Genomic DNA, 18,211 nt, shown 5'->3' with positions numbered 1-18,211 from the left:
GGTCTGTGAATTCTCCAATGTAATAAAACGACAACAACTAGAAGTTTGTGGGGGTGGAAATGGACACAGAGATAATTATCCAACATGTAAAAATGGATTATGAGTTACACCACAGATGGAGGGAAACAAGTTACACGGGGAAGGAAGCAATTAAATAGCCATGAGCCGGACCAAACCCTGCGCAACATCTGCCGAGACCAGCATTCAGCACTGCACAACTGACAAATTAGTGTAATGGACTAATAGGGACGGATAGAGGGAGCGAATACAATAATAAGGCTGTTTAACCCAGCCTGGCTGTTCTCAGGCTACCGGTTAGTCTGCAGGAACTTACCCAGAGACGCGGTCCTCATCCTGGAGAGCGTCCGGTCCATAGTGACGCAGACGGAGCAATAGAGACGGTCTGCACCGGTCAAGTAACACTTACAGCCTGCAAAGAGAGAGTCAGACGAAGCCTCGCCGTCAGTGCGATTATATGTTATGTGCAATATACTGTCAACTCCCCAAAACCATAAAACTTACTTTAATGGCCACCACGTGACCGTTTATGGCCAGTGAGCCTATCTGGCCGCTCTCTGAATGATTTTTACGATCTAATTCATAGACAAAACGCCCCATTCATTTGGCACCCAAATGTCAGAGAGCCAGAATCGGCCCTAATAAACTTTAAAGACTGAAAAGTCGAGCTGATTCTCCGGGAATAGCTCAGGAGTTTGTGCGTAAGGGGACATCCGTGAATATTAGTGGCCAAGGACCCCAAAGCCCCCCAACTACACAGAAAGGTGAGTAAAACTAGAAGCTTTCATTCAGGGGGGACCTGTTGAATTCAAAGCTGATTTAACCTGCGCACACTGACCATTTTCTGACAACTCATACAAGTGACCTAGTGATTTTGGACCAGACAGCAAACCCGGACTCTTCTTTTTGTTCAACAGCAGTCGTGACAAAAGCGCAAATGAATTTTAAACATTTTATAAAAACTTACATCCACTGTAATTTTGCCGTTCCAGTAGAAAGTTTATTATAATGTCCATCATCGTCAACATCATCATTATTATTATCATTATTATTATAGTATATTCTTGACTTCCAGTCTTTGAAAAACATTTACAAAAAGCTTATCACGATGGAGTTATACACAGAGGCGATGGAATTTACTGGGGGACCCTCCACAGAAAAACAGCTAGAAAACAAAGACAAAACACGTTTGTACTAAGATGCTGCGCCCAGGTAAACAACGCAAACAGCAGCTCCTGCAAAACAAATTTAAAAAATTAAACAAAATACAAGGCACAGCTACTGCACATACAAGACTGAGCCGGCACCTCTTGTCCATACATGTGTTCACAACGCACACAATAACCACACAATTGCTTACATACTCTGCTGGTTCTACTTTTGGAAGCAAGTTATCTGACCAATTGGTACAATACGTGTAACAAATAAATACATACATATACAATACACACATAGAAAACGAAGGCTAAACACAAAGGAAGCTGAACTTCAACCCTCGATTTATTAGGCTGTTGTTGTTCTGAGTGCATCACACAACTGGGTTTATTTTCTCTGTGGGTTAGCATTTCAAGCTTTGTTTCATTTTTTTTAATTTAAACAAACATTTATTTTGTTTCTTTTTCCTCTAAATCTAGACAGAACTGTACATAATGCATTTTTTAAACTCACATAAGCATTACCACGGTGGAAATAAAAAGGAAAAATTATTATTAAGGAATATAATGGGACGGTTGTTGAATATACAATGGGCTATATGGGATGTCCCCAGTCCCGCACACAGCCCGTCAACAAGTCTCTGCGCTTTTTCAAATAGGAGGAGAAGTTGATATGACAATCTTTAGCTTTAATTTTTCATGGTGCTCGTTATCAGGGGTGGAGTAGTGAATATCAAGGCCTGTAGACTCCCCCGCCTGCAGCCGCCATGCTCATGCTCTTCAGCTTGTTGTCTTTCTTCCACTTCATCCTGCGGTTCTGAAACCAGATTTTGATCTGTCTCTCTGAGAGGCAGAGGGCGTGGGCGATCTCGATCCTTCGCCTGCGGGTCAGGTACCGGTTGAAGTGGAACTCCTTCTCCAGCTCCAGGGTTTGGTAGCGGGTGTATGCAGTCCTGGCTCTCTTCCCCTCTGGTCCTGATAGGTCTTGTGCAGATAGAGAGGTGGAAACATGTGAGCCACACTAGTTGTTAAATAAAATAGTTCAACAACTTTTTATCCAACTAAATGTCGGGGTGGTTTCACGTCGTCTACATGGCACACGATGAAGCTGTACATGGCGCATAATAAAATAAAAATCCCCAAATCATTTAAAAACAGGCATCTAAGGCAGATACACACCTTTTCAACTGCACCTCGCTAAAAATAATAAACACGGTCAAAAATATTTAAAATATTGACTATTTGAAAACAAAGTATACAGCTAGTAAACTAACCAGTGTAGGCCTGTATTTCTTGGTCATATCTAATACATTTGAACTAACTTTAACATCATGTGCATGTTGACTGGGTTACTCTGTACCTGCTCTGTGCTGACAGCACTGAACGCACCAAAACAGGTGAGAGGCGCATATGGCGTCACATGCACCTTTGGAAAGTGAATTGATTTTGTGCTTTTAGAATAACTGCGATATTATCCGAAATGATCTAATTCAGGCCTGTTGTGCTTGTAGTTACAACAAGTCCCAGACTAACGTGGGCAGTCCTTTACCAAACTTACTAACAGTCTTCGCTTTGTAAAATCAATACACGAGCATTTAAGAAAGCGGTTTACCGTGACTTATGTGTAGTTTTCTCATCCACGGGTAAATCTGAGGCTGTGTTGAGTCGGTGACATTTTGAGGAGTTGTCGGTGCGCTTCCCGCAGGCTTCTCTTCCTCGAGGGGGGAAGCTTTGGCCACACAGTCCCGGCTGAGCAGCAGCGTGCCTCCGTTCGAGCTGGAGCATGGGGTCGTTATGGAGTTTTTCACGGCTCTGTGTTGAGACTGAGACTCGGTGACCGGGGACGAGCTGGCGACCGAAGAACACGGTAGAGGGTCAGGTGGAGGCGATAGAGACGAGGTCCCGGTGGTGTTGGCGGACTGGGTGTACCTGACCGGCTCCACTGAGGGTGTTGTCGCCGCTGAGTGACTCGGGGAGTAGCCCGGTGTCCGCTCGCTGCCTACAAAGTGTCCGGTACCGGCCCGCCCGACTGTTAGGTCCATGCCGTTGTAGCCATAGCCGTACCTGCTGGAATGCATGGCTGCTGAGTCTCTGTATTGCTCGTTTGCCGTACTATGGTCTCCATAATTATGTAACTGGAAGTCCGCGCCATTGGGATAGCGACCGCAGAATGAGTTCACAAAATAGGAGCTCATTTGTTGACAATTCCACCGTTTGCTCGCTGTCGATACTGTTGATGTTTTTATTGTTTGTGGAGGTAAAATACCATAAACCTGTGTGCTTGATTTGTGGCTCTTATGGCTTAGCGCGTCCTATAGCACCCTTGCACAATTTATGATGAATTATGGAAATGAGTGGGACATGGACTTGATTCTCTCTTACGTAGGCACCCAAATATGGGGTACGGCGGAGTATCACGTGCTTTTGTTGACCAGTCGTAAATCCTGCTTGGTGACCTCCAGAGGTAAACTCGTGCACGCAGGAAATACTGGGTGGGATATGAAGGGCGCGCGCCTCCATGCGCTCGTGGCTAGGGCAAACTCTGATCCGGGGTTTGGCTGTTTTGAATTGTCGTGGTGCGCCATCCTCTGGCGCAACTGTTGCACTGCCTGTCTGCGGCGCTTTCTGAGGCGTAGGCTCCACACGGGGTCATTCAGAGGTTAACGACCATTGCGGCAAAAACCAACGGGCTCCTAAACAATACGACAAATAACATGCTGAGAGTGCAATCTCTGCGAGGATATAGTGTACAGGAATAACTCGATCAGAACCGGTTACCCATGTTATGATAGGCGATGAGTGCAAATAGTCAGTGCAGTTAATAGAATAAAAGCCCATTCAGAACAGGGCTGCGTTTTTCACACTCTTATAATCACGAAAGACCTGAAGAAAGACTCGTGGGAAAAGTCAAATAAAGTAAATGTTGTAATGTAGTGGGAATGTTGAGGAAGGATAAACATCACGTTATGGACTAAAGCCACAGAGGCTGCCAGTCAAGCTCTGGTCTTTGTGCCACTTTGAAAAATGAATAACTATGAAAAAAAAAATAGGCTACATATGAACATATAGAACCAAGTTCCTGTCAATATAAGCTGGTTAGGATTTAACGATGCCAAACAACAGCCATTTAGATGATATTAGGAGCCTTTTGTCACTCAACCCGACGTTATTTCTGTCACTTACCAGAGAATCCTCCTCCATCCTGACTTTAACACAGTCTCACTCTTACCAAGTCGCATTTCTAGTATTTGGCGTGTTTGAAAATATAGAAAATATAGTGAATAACATGTAATGTCGTTTTATGAGCAGCTCTGCAGCTTAGAGCATTTTAAAGTCACTTTGGAAATTAAAGAACAATCAAGACGAAAAATAAATTTGGAAGTATTTTTAAAAAAATTGAAATATCGATCGAATATTGAAAGACGAATAGTTTAAGAGAAAATAGGTAAGATAAAAGGTAAGAAAAGAAAACCTACCATATATCAATATTTCACATTTCCTGCAGAGAACACACTTGCATATTTATTGGGCTTTTTTTTCCCCATATATTGTATTTAGCATTTAGAAAGAATAAGCACCCGTGTGGCTTTTCCATTTGTATAAAATAAAATTATATTAGATTTTCAAAAACACCTCTGTCGTCATGGCAACAACGCCAAAAGAAAGAGTGGAAATAAATTTTACAAGTAAAATATTTGCTAAAAATAGCCTTTACAGTAGCACTAAAATCGTTAACACGTCATCTACATACATTAAATACCAGTGTTTTTAGTGAGAAGTGTAAAATCTCCGTGAGATTTGAAAGAGATCAGAAAAGAGCAGCGCAGAGCCTGACCCAGACATGAGGCCTGCGGACGCGTCTCGTCCAGTGCTCTCCGCTTGCTTTTCTCCCTGTGGAATTTTTATGGCACCCTCGTCTCTCAGAGACAGTAGCTTGTCCTTTGGTTTCCCCCACATGACATTTCCCCAGAGCTGCCCCTCTACCCGCCACAAGCCCGATCCTGTATCACTGACAAAAACAGCGAGATAGAGATTATTTATTCTGCTCCAGGTATTTCTGCACTTTGCGGTAACACACAGCCGGGAGGCACTATGCGAGGAAGGGTGAACACCGGGCTCCCACAACTACTGGGCCCGCAATAAGGGAAGACATAAGTATGTGTTGGCTAAACAGTCGTGCCCCAGCAGCTGATTTATGGCTGGCCAATGGCAACAAAGTTCCCACGGAAATTGTGTCCCCGAGTTGAGCCTGGGACACACCCAGTAACTAAATAAGGCCAAAAAGAAAGGAGAGGAAAGACTGTTGACAACCAGGTCGGGCTGGGAGCGAGGGGGTCCACTGCTGCAGCAAGAAAGGAGGGCAGTGCACTCTGCAGGCTGCTCCACACACTCACACTCCGAGTCTGAGAAAATTCATATGCATTTTAACAATATTTGAATTCATTTCCTGCAGAAATAGAATTACGCACACCCCTGCCGCTGAAACTCACAACAGAGTAATTCCGAGTCTCACAGGAAGACACAGAGAATCAGATATTTGGCGCAACAAAGCACATGAAGAGAGTTTTCCCACAACACATTATTGTAAAAGAAGAAAAACAGGATAGGCAGATGTGGAATATGTAAAACGGGAAATAATCGTTATGGTCTATTATTGAATGCATTTAATTAAATAATTACTTTTGCATCAATAAAATCTGGTAAAGGCACTGACCGACTGATAATTTACTACATGAAATCAATCACTGCAGTGTCGCAATGAAGCATGTTAGTCTTTAGCCTATACTGCAATGTTTTCCTGAGATAATCTAAATGTTTTCAATCCTCTGACAGGGACAATCCATCTTCAAAATATTTCAGTTTCTTTTTTCTGCTAATTATCCTGTTTATCAATTCGGTTTACACGAGGTCAGGGCCTGCATGCACCAATGTGAAGCACGAAAAGTATCAAGCAAGTACATGCACACGCAGGTAAAAAATAGAGGTCGACTTGTCCTGTGTCCGCAGGCATTTGCAGCAGAAAAAAAAAAAAACAGACAGGGATGCAACCACAGTACCCCCAGTGTCTCCACAGGAGGGCGTCAAAGAGCGCATCTTTTGGCCACTGGCCACTCAATGAGTTTTGCTGCCAAACGTTCATGCCATTTTAAATCAGGCAACAGCCCTAACCGTATATGCAAATACACAGCCGGAGGATCAACACGCAATGAATACCTGCGTGCAGAAATGATAGCCCCACCAGTTCAGACCGAGCTCAGAGCAATGCAAACTGCAACATGAAACCAACTCAACCTCGGTATATTCAAACAGAAAGCAAATGAGACGTTTAAAACAGTTTATCTATGTAAATCAGTACATGAGCAACCACGCCAATTCACCGAGAACTTCCAGCTGTCTTACCTTCCAGAGGTTTGTGCTTGTAAACAGGAGAGCTGAGGGGAGGGAGCTGGCAGGTGCATACGGCCAGTGACGGACGAAATTCTCCAGCTGTGTCCCACGAAGGAAACTGGAGCACCCATGGGTCAGCCGGGGGTTTCTTCCACTCGTTTTTCTTCCACCAAAACGTGTCATGCTGACCCACAGCAGGGCACCCAAGCAATCCAGTCATGTGCCAAGACAAGCCGCTGCGTGTCGAGCCTTCTGCCTGACCAAAAAACAAGTCGAAAGTCCAGAAAAATAAAAAGGGGGAGATGTGAGGGGTATAAAAATGTAGAAGGTGGCTGGCGAAAACATCCGCGTGGAGGCTGGAGACCCGTTAAATGAGAGGCTGCTCTATTCCTCTATTGGAAATTATATATAAAAAGTTCATGTTCACGGCTCCCTGCCACGTGACGAGCCGCAGCCAATAGGAGGCCGAGCTGCGTCGTAAAGTTGTTTCGCTATGTTGTAAATTTTCATAAACAACAGCGGATTTACGACCCGGAGCTGCAGGGCGAGATGGGGAACTGGGGGGTGGGAGGGGGATAAAGGGAAAAAGTGGGGGAGACATGGGGGGGGGGGGGTCACCGTCAGGCGCCATCTTACCGAGAGAAAAAAGGGAATTTAGAGTTCAACAGTAATTTCCCTTTATCTGCAGCCTGCCACATCTCGCATCCTCATAGTTCACATTCCCCAGCCGTCATGATGCGCCGCAACATTTCTCATTACATGGAACCTTATACTTGACACAGTGAGCAAGGTATCATTAGTCAACCGGCGAGTGATTATTGTGATTATTATCATGCTTGTTAAAGTTAACACAATAAGAGTTGGGGAAATATTGAATGCAAATGTTCAATTCAAACCACGTTGACATTTTATTCAATTATTATATTTGCATTTACAGATTTAAGACATTCCCAAGAGGTTTATGATTTTTTGTTTTTTTGATGTTTTTTTTTTTAGAAAACTTCAATTGTTCACATTTTACTTATACTTCACATGGAATACGGGGGAAAGAAGTGTTTGCACATTGCGGATCAGAATAACCTATTAGTTTTCCTCTGTAATAACCTGACAGTGAAGTAATGCTGTCTTAATAAAAGCGCATGCACTGATTAGCCTTTATTCACAAACACGTATGAAATTTTGCGTGTAACATAATATGGGCAATAATAGCAGCATGTAACATTGCACAACTAAGACTTCAGAAACACATCAGGCTGCGTTAGGGTGTTTTGTTTACAGTATAAGATGCATTTGTGTGTTCTGGGAATCTGAGGTAGGTTACATAAGTTCATCCGGAGCTAAACTAATATTTCTGTTCCTTCGTGTGGCCATTGACAGGGTAAAAAGAGGCGTTTTGTTTTTCTAAACATCAAAAATCAAAATAGCGATACACGTGCTAAACCTGAAAAAGCGCCTTAAATCCCATTTGGAGACAATTTAATTATGAAAACATTCACTTTTAATTGGCCTATTTTCAAATTAAGGCACATTTGCGCATTATGGTGTAATTGTTCCCTAGAAAATCTAAATGATTGTAGAGAAAAAAAATTAATCGAATAGGTAGAAGACATGAATTCTTTGCTTCAGTGTTTTAATATTAGAGGGTTGAAATTAGGTAGTTTCTACTTACAGGAATGTTGATTCAGTAGTATGATCAGGTCATATTATATTTATGTATAAAAATAGATTTGGATAGGTAGTAATCGCTCTATCATGCGGAGCCTTTTTACGTATTTCAGGTTTAAATGTGAAATGCAGACACTGTTTAATGTTTATATTACATAATTACCTTTAGGCTGCAAAGCTGTAGAGCATGAAAGGTATGTGCGACAACATCTCGGTTATATTCCTAACCCATACTTAACCATGTTTCACTCCTTTAATTCTCTGTCCTTATCTTTCGTTACTTTGCAGCCGTTTCTGACTCCAGACCGGGACTCCAGGTGTCTCCACTTTCAGGCTCCCCGGGCTCGGACACCGGCTGGATATCACTGTCGTCTTCCCCGCGGTTTGACAGCGGTTCGTCTTTGTGGTCTTTCTTCCACTTCATCCTACGGTTCTGAAACCAGATTTTGATCTGTCTCTCCGAGAGGCAGAGGGTGTGGGCGATCTCGATCCTCCTCTTGCGGGTCAGGTACCGGTTGAAATGGAACTCCTTCTCCAGCTCCAGGGTTTGGTACCGGGAGTAGGTCTGCCGCCCCCGCTTCCGATGTGACTCTGTGCGATATAAGATGTGTTAGCTGTGTATATATTTCAGGAAATACTTTTTTTTTTCTTCTTCATGGTTGAAATATGACATTGTATAAACCATTACTGCAGGTGTTGAAACTGTGCCTGACAATAAACAATGTAGTTGGAAACACCAAGGGTCTAAATTTATTTGTAACTGCGGAATAATTGTGGCTCATATTTTTATATTACTCCCTAACCACACACACACACACACACACACACACAGAGCTAAGTTTTTTTTCCAAAAAAAAGCTCTCTGTATCTATTTCTATTTCACTAGTCCTGCTGGGGTGTTTGGTTCATGCCTCCTTTGACGATCTGCATGTCTTTGCAATTAAAAGCCAACCATGCTCTCCACGCCAAAGGAGCCATAAGCAATCTGTTTACAACCTCAACACCTTCAAAATTATAACAAACGCCTGTCTCTCAAATTGTTCGCATTCTAAATGCACCTGACTTCTTTATGGAGCCGACAACACTGGTGCATATTGATTCAGCAATGTGTACAAACGGGTTTCAGAAAGTACCTGAGGCTCTGCAGTGCAGGCCCAATTAGAAAGGAGCTGCAGAGTGCAAGTCAACTGATTTACACAACTGGACGGTCTTTTTTTTTACAACCACAAAGGGAAGAAGAAGTAGTAATAGGAGTGCAGAGAAACCCCCAGCGGCAGGGTCTCTGCGAACTGAGCACAGAAGCACAGGCCAAATGAATTTATGGCTGCAGAACTCATTAGTTGCGCAATAAAAGTTTTATGATTCTTTCCATGCAACATCAATGGTCAAAGAAATTAATTGAGGCACTGACGGTCAGTGTAAGTATTACACCGCTTTGTAAAAGCATCGACTTAAAGAAAAATACAGAAATACTGTGTAAGAGAGTATTTACCTGATGCTCTCATCCAGGGGTACATCCTGTATTGTTTGTCCGGCGGGGAGGTGAGAGGTCCCGGCCCTGGATTGCAGCAGCTGTCGGTGAACAGGCGGCTCTGGTCAAACGGGCTGCAATGCAGTGTGTGTGCCTCCCGCCTCTGGCTGGAGCTCGAGGTAAACATGGGGTGGCTCTGGTATACTGCATTACTGACGCTGTAAACTCCTGCAGACACGGACGGTGGAAACGCGATGGCCGCAGCAGTCCGAGACGAGCCATAGTCCTCTCCACTGGGTCCACTACTGCAAGACGCCCGATCTACGCTTGGGAACAGAGAACTACTCGCCGTATATTTGCTAAGAAGCCCATCCACATAATAAGAACTCATATTTTTTCTCTCTGATTTGTTGGCCCAGAATCCTCAGTGTCGTTTTTACGAGGTAGTGTGATATATGACAGCAATACACCCTAGATTTACACCAAACCCCATTTTTACTCTAGACCAAAGAACTCTGCCACGTGATTCGGGCCTGGGTGCTCTCGTCCAATCAGCAGACAGACATAGATTTCATTATGGCGCAGACTGCAGAATGGGATTAACACTTGAAACACGTAAACACATACACACACAAGACAAATTCACACAATCCCACTGATCTAAAGCTACTTTATGCTACTTAATTCAAGGTAACGCATTTAAATCACCTTTCTAACCACTGATTTACACATAATTATAGATTTTAAAAGTTATGTTTATTTTTTTTTATTTCGTGAACCTTCTTGGTTACTTTCAACCGGCTCAATAATAATAATTCACACTGACAACCAAATACAACAATATGCTACTATAATGAAGAAAATATAATTTTAATTGCTACATTGATAAAAAGGAAAAATTCCAAGAATAATTGATTTTTATTAGTCTATATTATTACACAGTCTCTGGTCATACAATTATAGTTTGAAATGCTATTTTTGAATACTATGTACAGGAACTCAGCAGCGACATAAATTAAAAAATGTACAAATCATTATTGATAATTATCATTAGGCTATTAGTGGTATAAGTATTAATAATACTACTGCTACTACTAATAATAACATAAGAATATATAAGATAAAACAAAGCGAATTGTCAGAATTACTGTGCAGTTTCTAACCAAGTGAACAGTAACATTATTATCATTAGCCTATACACTAAACGTGTTAAATTATTAAAAATGGAAAAACTATTGATAATTATCAATGATCAGCCAGCCGATTGTGTTTTTGTACAAATGAAATTCCTTTTGCTTAAACATATAATATACCGAGATTAAAAGCTCAGAAGACTTTAATAGATGCAATAAGGTGCATATTTCATGTTAGTGTTAGGCTATCAAATAACCTGCTATTCTAATTTAGTTATAAACACTGCGCGACTATAAAAACAGCCCAGGGAGGAGGACAGCAGTGAGCAGAGCGCGTCTCTGTGAGGGAGAAAGCGTTCACAGTGTGCTGGCTGTTTCATGCCCCCCTGCAGAGCCGGAGGCTGAAAAAGCAGCCTCGGCACTAACACTGTAAAAAAGGTGTGAAATTATTTTGCTGGACTCTTAAAATGTTACTACAGTTTGTTCCCCATTGAAGGTTCATCAGAGAGGAGTGTTAAAAGTAGTGTAGTGATGCTGTGGAACAGTGTCGCCACCCTCTGGTGACGCACTGGGACTGCAGGGTGGGGAGTGCTGAGGAAATACACGAGAACAGTAAGAGAAATCACGCTCAGAGGTAACATCAAGTGCCTTCAGATGTGGTTTTAAGCAAAGCCTGGTGTCTTTTAACACACTTGTGTTCTAATTTGGGCATCATCTATAGGCCTACTACTGTGCTGGAAACTGGCTGCTGGCTTTATTGCTCTCTCTCCTTTAGGACCGGCTCAGCAAAGGAGCAGAGGGCGGAAGGTTCCCAGGTAGAAACAAAAGATCGCTCCAAATGACCGTGAGTCCTGCACGTCCCCGTCGGGGAGAATCCAATAAAGCTGATAATTTCCGCTCTGCCTTTTGTCCAGAGCGCAGTCCCACAGAAAGAGAAGAAAAAACAAATGGGTGCCATTCTGGAAACGGCCTAATTGTGTCTGGACGGCCATAAAGCCATTAAAACTGGAATGCCAGACAGCATAGCAGACCAGGCGTTTTATTGCGCTGTCTTTGGTCGAGCCTTTGAAGTTTGGGTCCATCTGCGTCCACTAACGCGTCACAACAGCCCTCCAGCTTGGACTGAAGTATAAGACTTACCTTCTCACTACAATAACCTATCCGTTTCTACGCTGACCTTAACGAGAACTAAATTACGTGCAGTTTCTGTAGCTGAGGAGACTTTCCAGTTCTGCAGTGAGCTCACATCCGATTTTCTGCTTCTGCTATTTGCGTTTCTTTCTGTCAAATATCTTCTCCAACATACAGTGACTTGAACCAGTCTTACACATGGAGGCCATGTTTTAAAACTAAACCCAGGCCTGCTCTCTATTTGAAATAGCCAATGTTAAACTGAACCAAAAAAATCCCCAGTCAGTAATGTCACAACATATTCTGTCCAAAACTGCTCCTTCTTATTGTTAGTGGTGATCAGATGGTGCTGACGGCGCAGCTCCAGCCTGAGAGGCCTTGTCCAGTCTGAGCTCGGCTGCATTATTTTGAGCTTCAGCCGCTGAAGCCTTCGATGTCTCTCCCTTTTTTTTTTTTTTTTTTTTTTTTTTTTTGTTTTGAGTCCTCTCGCCTCGCAGCGCTTTGCACCCCATAAAAAGTTATAGCGGTAATTGTCTTTTATGGCTGTATACAGCTAACATCCTCTGCCAAGTCGCAGCTCTGTCCCCCAACCCAGCAACACACAAACACGCACACACAAATATGAAGGTTCACCTATAAGCTTGTGCTTGTGTGTGTGTGTGTGTGTGTGTGTCTGTGTATGCTTGCTTCCTGTAAATTAAAATGCTTGAAAATATTTACAAAAACCTGTAGATGTTTATTGGCAGTGTTAAAATATCCAAGCATCTCTATGTATCTCCCGTATATTTGCCTGTGTGAAAACCTAGCCGACAACTGTAAACCTCTTTTTTTTTCGCAGTGCAAAAGGCGCCCGGATAAAAGCTTTTCCTTCTAGCAATATATCATAAATCAAGAGGTTTTGAAACATATACGATTAAATGAGAACGTATCGCGCATGCATTCGCAGATATAATTTGTTTTATTTAATAAATAAAGTACAAATTACATTTGTGAACCAAAAGTCAGACGGTCAGCAGACCGTGAGGTATTCAATAAGTAGCCTACAGTGTTTTGTTTAATTTTCTTTCACTAACAAACATTATGACCTTTCAAAACGTTACTCCCTGAAATTCAGACACAGTTCAGTATCTAATGCAAGCAAATCTATCACAGTCCGCCGTGGGGGAAAAATAGGTTAACGTAGGTAGTTGAAAGACATATAGGTAGTCAATTATGTAATACAGCTTCTATAATATCTTTTAACTTTTGCATTTCACGAGGTTTCTGAGGGTTATGTACCTACTTCAAAAAGCGATCAGCCTGTTTTTCTATGGTTCCAATGTTAGATTCAAACTCATGGTCATCTGTCGTAGTTCTAACAGTAAAGGGAGAAACAACAATAAAATATATACAAACTCTACGCTGCAGGTATCTCTGAGACAGACAACAAACAGAGCTACAAATCAGAAAATACGCACAGCTACAAACATCCATACACAAACAAGCACAGGGACCAGGGCAACTAAGACACTGTAACGAGGTATTAATTAAAATCAATATAAGAAAAATAATAATAAAAAAAACGTATGGGCACTGTTAAAATTGTGCAATATAAAGGTAGTCGCATCAAACTGAAGCCCAACATGCTTTTTTTTTAACAAGACAAATAAGCCTAATAGCTTCTGTTATAGCCTATAGAACAATAAGACAATGAAATTTAAAAACAAGGTCCAGCAGAGTTAAGAGCTTTCACACACAAAACTCGCCAACAGCCTAAATATTGTGTATCTACAGTTCAGTCACTCGTCTTTTGGTGCGCCGTCTTTATTAAACTTCTTCATCTTCATCCTGCGGTTCTGAAACCAGATTTTAACCTGTCTCTCGGTGAGGTTTAAGAGCCTCGCCACCTCATACCTACGATCCCTGGTCAGGTAGGTGTTAAAGAGGAACTCTTTCTCCAGCTCCAGGATCTGGTGCTTGGTGTACGGACAGCGCTTTTTTCTCGTGGCACTCGCATGGAGCCAGTTGGACACTGGGTTATCTGGAAAGAGTGAGGTGCGACACTGCTGAATGGCTAAATGTACAATGATAATAATAAAATAAAAATAAAACACACAGTCATAATTTGGGTCAAACATAAAGCTCTTGATCTGATAAGGAAAACATGGCTATGCATGTTCAAACGCAGCTCCATCCTTCTTTTACAACTCCATTGCTCCCTGCTTCTGTCGCTCTCTGCTCACGTTCACTTAAAAAATGGATATCTAATATAGCAAGGGGAGCTGGGCCATTAACAGCCCCCCATAAGGAAATGGCACGTTCAGAATGGCATCTGTTCAGACGCGCACCCAATCCTCAGCTTTCTGCGGTATAAATAGTACGAACATAAAGGACGCTGCAGCGACTTACTTGGATCCAGGCCTGGTTTCTCTTCTCCCTCGCCGGTCATGTCCCCAGTTTGGCCGGACAGTGCGTCCTTTTCCACCGGTGATGCCGTCGCCACCGTCCCGTTGGCGTAATCAGTGAGCAGCAGCGCCGTGTGGGAAGCTGGCAGCGCTCCATCAGCTCGAGTTCCCAGACCCTCCGGTTTGATTCCGTAGTGATGGGTCGCGGATAATCCGGTCATGGGCAGAGAACCGGACATGGGCTCCAGCAGCCACGACTGATAGCGGCCATCTGTATCTGCACCGACCGGGCCTTGGGGATGCCCATAATGGTGATGATAAACGGAGGAGACGGTGCCTGGAAACTGAGCCGGGACGTGGCTCCATGACGGTCCGAATACCGGCGGTTTGGACGGGAAGGTACAAGTCCCAAGCTCGCTGTGGTCGTTGATGGAAGCGGGCTGTCTGGGGTGCTGGAGCCCAGGACCCGAGGAGTATCTCGGCACAGACAGCTCCTCGCTCTCGGGCAGAATGAGGGAATCGACGTAGTAACTAGTCAGTGTTCCGGATGTCGACATGGCAGAAAAATTATACTTTCACATGTACGCAGGCATACAACAGATACATGCAAAAGCAAAACGCGCGCACACACACCACACACACACATACACACGCAGTAAACCCAGCCTCACAAAATAACAATGTGAAGAAATCAAGTAGCAACTTGGCCCCACAGAGAACTACACTGGGCTAGTAATGGGGAGACAGGCTGCCATGCTATTGGGTAGGAGACACACGTGATCATAAAGGCTGAACAATAAAGGATAAATCAATCCCTTTGGTCATTAAATACTCACCCCTCTACTATAAGAACCTCTAGTTTTAAAGGTAAGAATTATCCACATGTGTGCAAGATCTGCTATCTGTGAGATGCAAAACACGAATGGCTGAAGAAAAAAAAAACATCTTTTACAGCATTTCAGCCAGTTGCAGCTCTTAAAATCTCTCCCAGGTTACCCAAAAACGTTACAGTGCGTTTTTGGAGCCTTCATTTTACGAGGTGCTTTATAGGACACATAAGCACTATGCCATTGCTTCTCCCCAAAACATATTTTAACCACTATATTATAAAAACTTTGCAACGTGAAACTCAGACAATGTATTCATCTGGAATCACGTCTGGATTTTATATATTTTATCCTGTTGGGCCCGTATCAGACATCCCCTTCAAATACCAAACAGAAACAACAAAGGTCATTTCTAATACTGGAAAGGTCAGTTTTTTGCAGTTCACTGCTTATCCATAAAATAATCATGTGCAGGTCTACAATACAAAGTATATCTTAATGCTTACCATATGGGCATGTTTTCCTACTAGAGATTAAAAAAAATCCAGATTTGAACAAGAATTTTACGCAGCAGTAATGTGGTACACGGTAAACACCCACTAATCAACACTACTACATACATACCGCTTCCTGAAAATAATGCAGAATATGCGCATTTTCCCGTAGCTGAAAGAAATTGAGATTGTGTCTCGAGAATTGAAAAGATTTTATTCTGAAACTTTAATGTAGATTAACAGGAAGAAAAAAGACAGCAGTATTTTATTTTTTTTAATCTTTGTGTTTGTTGCAGTTTCACACTATTAGGCTATAAGTCTAATTACAGTGTAAAACCATGAGGATGTATAATTAATACAATAATAATTATAATACATTTAGAGGAAGCGATATGAATTAAAATATATAGTAACCTACTGCGTGCTGCAGAACAACTAAACTGCAAAATAAAATAAAAAATATATATAAGCTAAAATACTGTAATTTCATTTAAAATAAAATTCAATTGGACGTACAGACTGATTCAAGCACAATAACCAAAAATGTAGCCTATTAAATATGGTCCCAAAGAGCAGACTGATACTGAACCCCGGTTTCTGGTCTCTCGACTCTCAGTTTAACGCGTTTATTATTTGCGCCGCCGTTATCACTCGTGTTGGTCTATATGTTGGTATCATCACTGCCATTAACAAATGAACTCTAATGCCCGCTACCAGCCAGCGATTCGGTGTAACGTTACACTTAAATAGAGCTAAAAATACGAGTAATGTGGTGTTTGTGGTTTCCCCCGTTTAAAATGAAATGGTGCGAGGAGTGGAGAACACACGAGCACATTTAAAATATATGTTACTGTATGCGGTGGCGGTTCAGGTTAAAAATAAAGGAAATAAAAAGAATAAAATACGAGAGGGACATAGAAGAAAACTGTGCGCGAATGAGGCCTTGCTATTGAAATAAGTTTGATTACGCTATAGAAAACAACAAGCCCACAGGTTATTGGCTGTGTATTAGTCGAAGCTCTAAACTACTAATGGCACCAAAACGCATTTAGGTGTAAAATATATTGTATTCAGTCAACAACAAAAAAAGATAACACTAAATTCACACTCTAATCAGAGCTGCATGTAAAAGTTGTATGTACACATACAACATAAGACGCAGTCTGGATTTTGCGTAAATTGCGTGACTGTGTACGTGTGTATGTGTGTGTGTGCGTGTGCATAAGCTACATGTTATATTGTAAACCTAAGCTCACCATTGCAGAGCTACAAACCAGCAACCTTGAGTTCTCTCATATTACGCTGTGTGTTTTATTTATTACCAGCAAATAAACGGAGGGCTTGGCCGACACCCCACAAGGCCACAGGCAATTCAGTACGAATTCCCTCCACTCTGTTCTCACTATTACATTCAACAAGAGCAGCACAGAAAACGACATAAGGTGTCCATAATGTGCATTCTAGTTGAAGGCTATCACCTCACTGGTACTTTGGTGCGTATTATTTGGCCAACAGACATCAAACAAACCGAGGGGCGGCTGTGAGCCTATTTGTGCACTAAAGTTAGAATAGATAAACACCTTTAGAGCAGGAAAACACGCCACTATGCCAATGGCTCTCAGGCTGTAAACCTAAATCAGGGTGTTTTTTCGCCCAGTTTACCGCAGGGGCTATTCACTTCTTTTGCCTCTGCAGATAACAGCCTGTCTGGCGGATCTAAATATCGCCATAAAGCCCTTCCCCTCCTTTTGTCTGAGACACTATTGCGCAGCGGAAGCATCCGGTCTCACTGCCCACGGAGGTCGCTGTTGCCCCATTCACCTTCCCCTTCCCCTCCACTGCAGTGGTCGTAACCGAGGCCTTGTCTGGCGTGTCTGCGTCACTACTACTCACGGAAAACACTCACGGCTTTACACTTAATCCCAAGTCCACAATGCATACTGCAGCTCAGCTTTGACCACGTTTAAATTCAGCACACATGCTCACTCGGGCTTCTTATAACGACAAAAGAAGAAGTGAAGAAGTGAAATCTGAAGAAAAAACAGGAGACAGGTTGAGAAGAGGCTTTACACAACAGCCACCAATACACTCCTCCCCGATTTATAAGGCAGGCAGGTTTGTAACATGCTTCCAAAACAAGCCCTCCACAGTTTGCAACAAATCACAGCATCTGTATGTCTCTGATTTGTTTTCCCTTTGGTTTCGATGTATGTAACTGGGGCAATTAAGACAGTTTCATGTTGCAGAGTTAGAAATGGACCCCAACAACATGAAACTACCTAAACCACTCGACAGTCGATCCGGGCCTCAAGTGAAACACAGTTAACCAATTCATAATGCACTGTCGGTTCCGTCGTCAAGTGTCCACAAAAGCGTCTGTATTGAGAAAGTACAACTGTATTGTTCACACTATAGTGAAGCCACAGCAACAAGGCGCAAAAGGGATAAATTGACAATGATGAATGGACTTACCCCAGTATCCAAATGTTAATCCTAGTGTTTCCAATCGAGAGCAGAAAGTAATGTTTTATCCATGGTGTACCAGT

At 42.5% G+C, this 18,211-nt stretch overlaps 4 protein-coding genes across 7 annotated transcripts in view; all 4 read right to left on the bottom strand.

The window, feature by feature from the left end:
- hoxa3a (homeobox A3a) overlaps window positions 1-6,711 on the bottom strand; it is a 31,101-nt gene extending 24,390 nt beyond the window's left edge. For 3 of the 4 annotated variants that reach the window (XM_026299674.1, XM_026299669.1, XM_026299670.1), the window contains exons 1-2: window positions 6,573-6,710; window positions 335-430 (exon numbers count right to left, since the gene is read on the bottom strand). The gene's annotated coding sequence lies outside the window, so the exon portion shown is untranslated. Of the gene's footprint in view, window positions 1-334; window positions 431-6,572 lie in introns of all 4 variants that reach the window. The other variant, XM_026299671.1, reaches the window with a different exon arrangement.
- Window positions 997-4,465, bottom strand: hoxa5a (homeobox A5a). The gene is made up of 2 exons (XM_026299676.1): window positions 2,785-4,465; window positions 997-2,156 (listed from the first exon to the last, which is right to left on the bottom strand). The coding sequence occupies exons 1-2, from the start codon at window positions 3,365-3,367 to the stop codon at window positions 1,906-1,908; spliced, it is 834 nt and encodes a 277-aa protein (XP_026155461.1). The 5' UTR covers window positions 3,368-4,465; the 3' UTR covers window positions 997-1,905.
- Window positions 6,712-7,444: 733 nt separating the features above from the next.
- LOC113125976 (homeobox protein Hox-A7-like) lies at window positions 7,445-10,492 on the bottom strand. Its single transcript, XM_026299678.2, is given in 3 exon segments — window positions 7,445-8,550; window positions 8,553-8,816; window positions 9,718-10,492. Coding segments are annotated over 3 exon segments (714 nt in total). The 5' UTR covers window positions 10,088-10,492; the 3' UTR covers window positions 7,445-8,470.
- Window positions 10,493-12,425: 1,933 nt separating this feature from the next.
- Window positions 12,426-18,119, bottom strand: hoxa9a (homeobox A9a). The gene is made up of 2 exons (XM_026299677.2): window positions 14,349-18,119; window positions 12,426-13,980 (listed from the first exon to the last, which is right to left on the bottom strand). Exons 1-2 carry the CDS (start codon window positions 14,899-14,901, stop codon window positions 13,739-13,741), a joined length of 795 nt encoding a protein of 264 aa, XP_026155462.1. The 5' UTR covers window positions 14,902-18,119; the 3' UTR covers window positions 12,426-13,738.
- Window positions 18,120-18,211: the final 92 nt, after the last annotated feature.

This window comes from Mastacembelus armatus, chromosome 11 (genome assembly GCF_900324485.2).
Source record: "Mastacembelus armatus chromosome 11, fMasArm1.2, whole genome shotgun sequence".
NCBI classification, from domain to species: domain Eukaryota; kingdom Metazoa; phylum Chordata; class Actinopteri; order Synbranchiformes; family Mastacembelidae; genus Mastacembelus; species Mastacembelus armatus.
This window is presented reverse-complemented; position numbering and strand designations above follow the sequence as displayed.

What these genes read in the sequence shown, in the direction of transcription:
- hoxa9a (XM_026299677.2), bottom strand. Translation starts at nt 14,901, where the DNA reads ATGTCGACATCCGGAACACTGACTAGTTACTACGTCGATTCCCTCATT. An exon ending in GAAACCAGGCCTGGATCCAA is followed by an intron (nt 13,981 to 14,348) that starts GTAAGTCGCTGC and finishes CACTCTTTCCAG; the next exon opens with ATAACCCAGTGTCCAACTGG.
- hoxa5a (XM_026299676.1), bottom strand. Translation starts at nt 3,367, where the DNA reads ATGAGCTCCTATTTTGTGAACTCATTCTGCGGTCGCTATCCCAATGGC. An exon ending in AAAACTACACATAAGTCACG is followed by an intron (nt 2,157 to 2,784) that starts GTAAACCGCTTT and finishes TATCTGCACAAG; the next exon opens with ACCTATCAGGACCAGAGGGG.